Source organism: Plasmodium gonderi (genome assembly GCF_002157705.1).
Source record: "Plasmodium gonderi DNA, contig: Pgo-contig_334, whole genome shotgun sequence".
NCBI classification, from domain to species: Eukaryota; Apicomplexa; class Aconoidasida; order Haemosporida; family Plasmodiidae; genus Plasmodium; species Plasmodium gonderi.
In genome coordinates, this window is record NW_021629237.1 from 1 (window position 1) to 2931 (window position 2931).

At 19.9% G+C, this 2931-nt stretch overlaps 1 protein-coding gene across 1 annotated transcript; it reads right to left on the reverse strand.

Moving 5' to 3' along the window:
* Positions 1 to 1308: 1308 nt before the first annotated feature.
* PGO_002895 (variable surface protein) lies at positions 1309 to 2565 on the reverse strand (the record flags this gene model as incomplete). Its single annotated transcript, XM_028691211.1, has 3 exons — positions 1309 to 1470; positions 1599 to 2405; positions 2539 to 2565. The coding sequence occupies 3 exons, from the start codon at positions 2563 to 2565 to the stop codon at positions 1309 to 1311; spliced, it is 996 nt and encodes a 331-aa protein (XP_028547012.1).
* Between the last annotated feature and the right edge of the window lie 366 nt (positions 2566 to 2931).

Below are 2931 nucleotides of genomic sequence, written 5' to 3' on the forward strand. Positions count from 1 at the left end.
TATGAAGTATCAAATTAAAAAATTTATATATACGCATAACGTAAAACCTACACCAAAAAACCAAAAAACTAAAACACTGAACCTTAATCCCTTTCTATCGCTGAGGGATATGTTGGAATATAAATAAAACTATATTTATCATCTTAAATATATATATATTTTATTTTAATAATGCTTGCACATATTTTGATTCAATAACAAAAGAATAAAAATGTATTTAAAAGAATTATTAAGATATAAATAATAAAGTTTTTATGTGATGTTATAAAGTGTAATGCTATGTGAATTTATTTCCACAATTATATAAAAATTATTACGTCCAGGTTCAAGTAGAATTGAAAAGAATTAAATTATTGTAAGTGCATATTACATATAGGAAATTATATTATTAATTTAAATAGGTTTTATTGAAATTTAGACGTAAGAAACGTCTAAATTTTATATATTTCTTAATGATGAAAAAAATAGTATGATTTGTGCTATATTACAACTAATTTATTCATCCGTAAAACGAGTAACAATATAATTAAAATACATTAAAAAAACTAAAAATGATATATGAATAAATATTATATACAATTCATATTATATCGCTATTTATGTAAAATGATACAAATTAAATTGATATGAAAAGTAAGTTATTGATATACTACAAATATATAAAAATAGACATGTGTAAAATGTACAAATATATTTACACATATATTTATTCTATTAAAATATATTCATGCAGTAATGATAACGTCAGTATGAAATATAATATTTGTTGTATATTTTGTGTCCAGTTATTACATAAATCACTTAAAAAAAAATTACCATATACACTCATCCGAAAAATATTTTATAAAAGCAAATATCATTGTTATACATATATATATGTATATATTTTTCAGATATGAAATGAATAATAAAAGATAAAAAAATCATAGCAGAAGCAAAAATATTTATAAAAGAAGACGTCTCTAAATCTAAATCCTGAAACATCACCTTAAAACAGTGTAAAAATTTTTTCTTTTTGTGTATTTTATATTTTATAAATATTCAAACTAACATGAAATTCATGATAAGTAACATTTAGTGTTATTTTATATATTCATTTTTTTATTTATATATTAGATCATTTTATATATTTTCATATCATTTTTTCCCCTCATATTGTATTTTATTATATAATTTTATTTTATTTTTTTAGTACCATTATTAGTATCATACATATATGAATAAGGAATTTTCTAATTTTAGTTAACCAATATTCAGTAATATAATTATGATTGCATAAAAGTTACATCATCTTTTTAAATAAGTATATTAGTATTTTCTTTCTGAAACATATGATACATTATAACATTTTCCTTTAGAATTCCTATGATAATGTTTTCTGTTCCACATTGGATGCTCGTATGTTTCGTCTCTTATATTTTTATTTATTCTTCGAAAGCGATTACGTAAATAATTTCTTGCTGTAGTAAGCTAATATTAAAAAAATATATATGGATTTTATAATTTAATTACTTGTTGAATCCAATCTTATTTCCTTTTAATTATATAATAATACTATCCTTATAGGACAAAAAATTTTAAATAAAATTTTATTTAACCTTATAGATATAATATAGTACTGTTACTAAAATTACACTACTAAGTGTAGTTGCTATTATAACATTCATATTAGCTGGTTGAATAGAAGACCTTGCACTAATGTACGAATAAATTTGTTTTGAATATTCCTTTAAATATTTTATTTCCTCAGGTCCATTACAATTTATTATATTATGTGAATTATTGAACGTATCTGTTAACCTATCTTTGCAATTATTATATAACTTATTATTTTCTATTGAGCATCTGAGATTTTTTAATTCTTTGTTGAAATATGTATCATCTTTATGTTCTACGATAATTTCATTATATTCTTCAATGAAATCATTTAAATATTCGCAATCATTAGGATAATTATTATCTTCTGAATTCGAATTTAAAATATTTTCATAAATTTCATATAAATCATATAATTTATTCATTTTATCAAATTCTGCTTTTTCTATATATTTTATTTCAAGCAAACATATATTATAAGGATTATCAGTTTTAATACGTTCAACAAATATATTAAAATGTTTATTAATTTCCTCATCATTATATTTAAAATAATCTGTAATTTTTTCTCTAATATAGTAGTTAATGTAGTTACAACATTTTTCGTTTTTACAATAATCATTATAAGACATAATATTATATAGTTCTCTTATTTTCTGACAAATATTATTAAAATTATTGGGTTCCCTATCTTTTACGGACACTAAATTCTGCTGAATCAAACTATCAATGTCATTCGAAATTTGTATAAATGTTGACAAGGATTTAAAAAATACCCTAAAAAGGATATAATCTTTCCAGTTAATATACTAATAAATAATATATAAATATGGATGAATTCATATGTTATATAAATCTGAAAAGATGAATTTTATTCTCAAATCGTCCATAGAGTTCATGTAATATTAATTTATTTATATATTCCGAAAATTAATAAGGTACCGCTTCATTTTTTTTAGCAGGTGTCATTATATTTTATATAAAAAAAAATTAATTTTATAAATAATGTCTCTATTAATATTTATTGATTAGAGCATCTAGTGACGATATAGATATATGTCCATTTGTTCTGTTATGAATTTTAAATTTTAATTAATTTTTCCCCCAGGGACATTTTAGCTTGACTTATTAATTTATATTATTGTATAATTATTACATTTGAGGATTATAAATACATGTGTACAACATACGAAATATAAAATATAAATTAGTATATATTATATAATCAAATATTTAATAGATATTTTCTAAAATCTAATAATTATGGGATAAAATTATATTATTCTTATGAGTGATACAAAAAAATCAGTATCACCTTAATAATCATATATATTT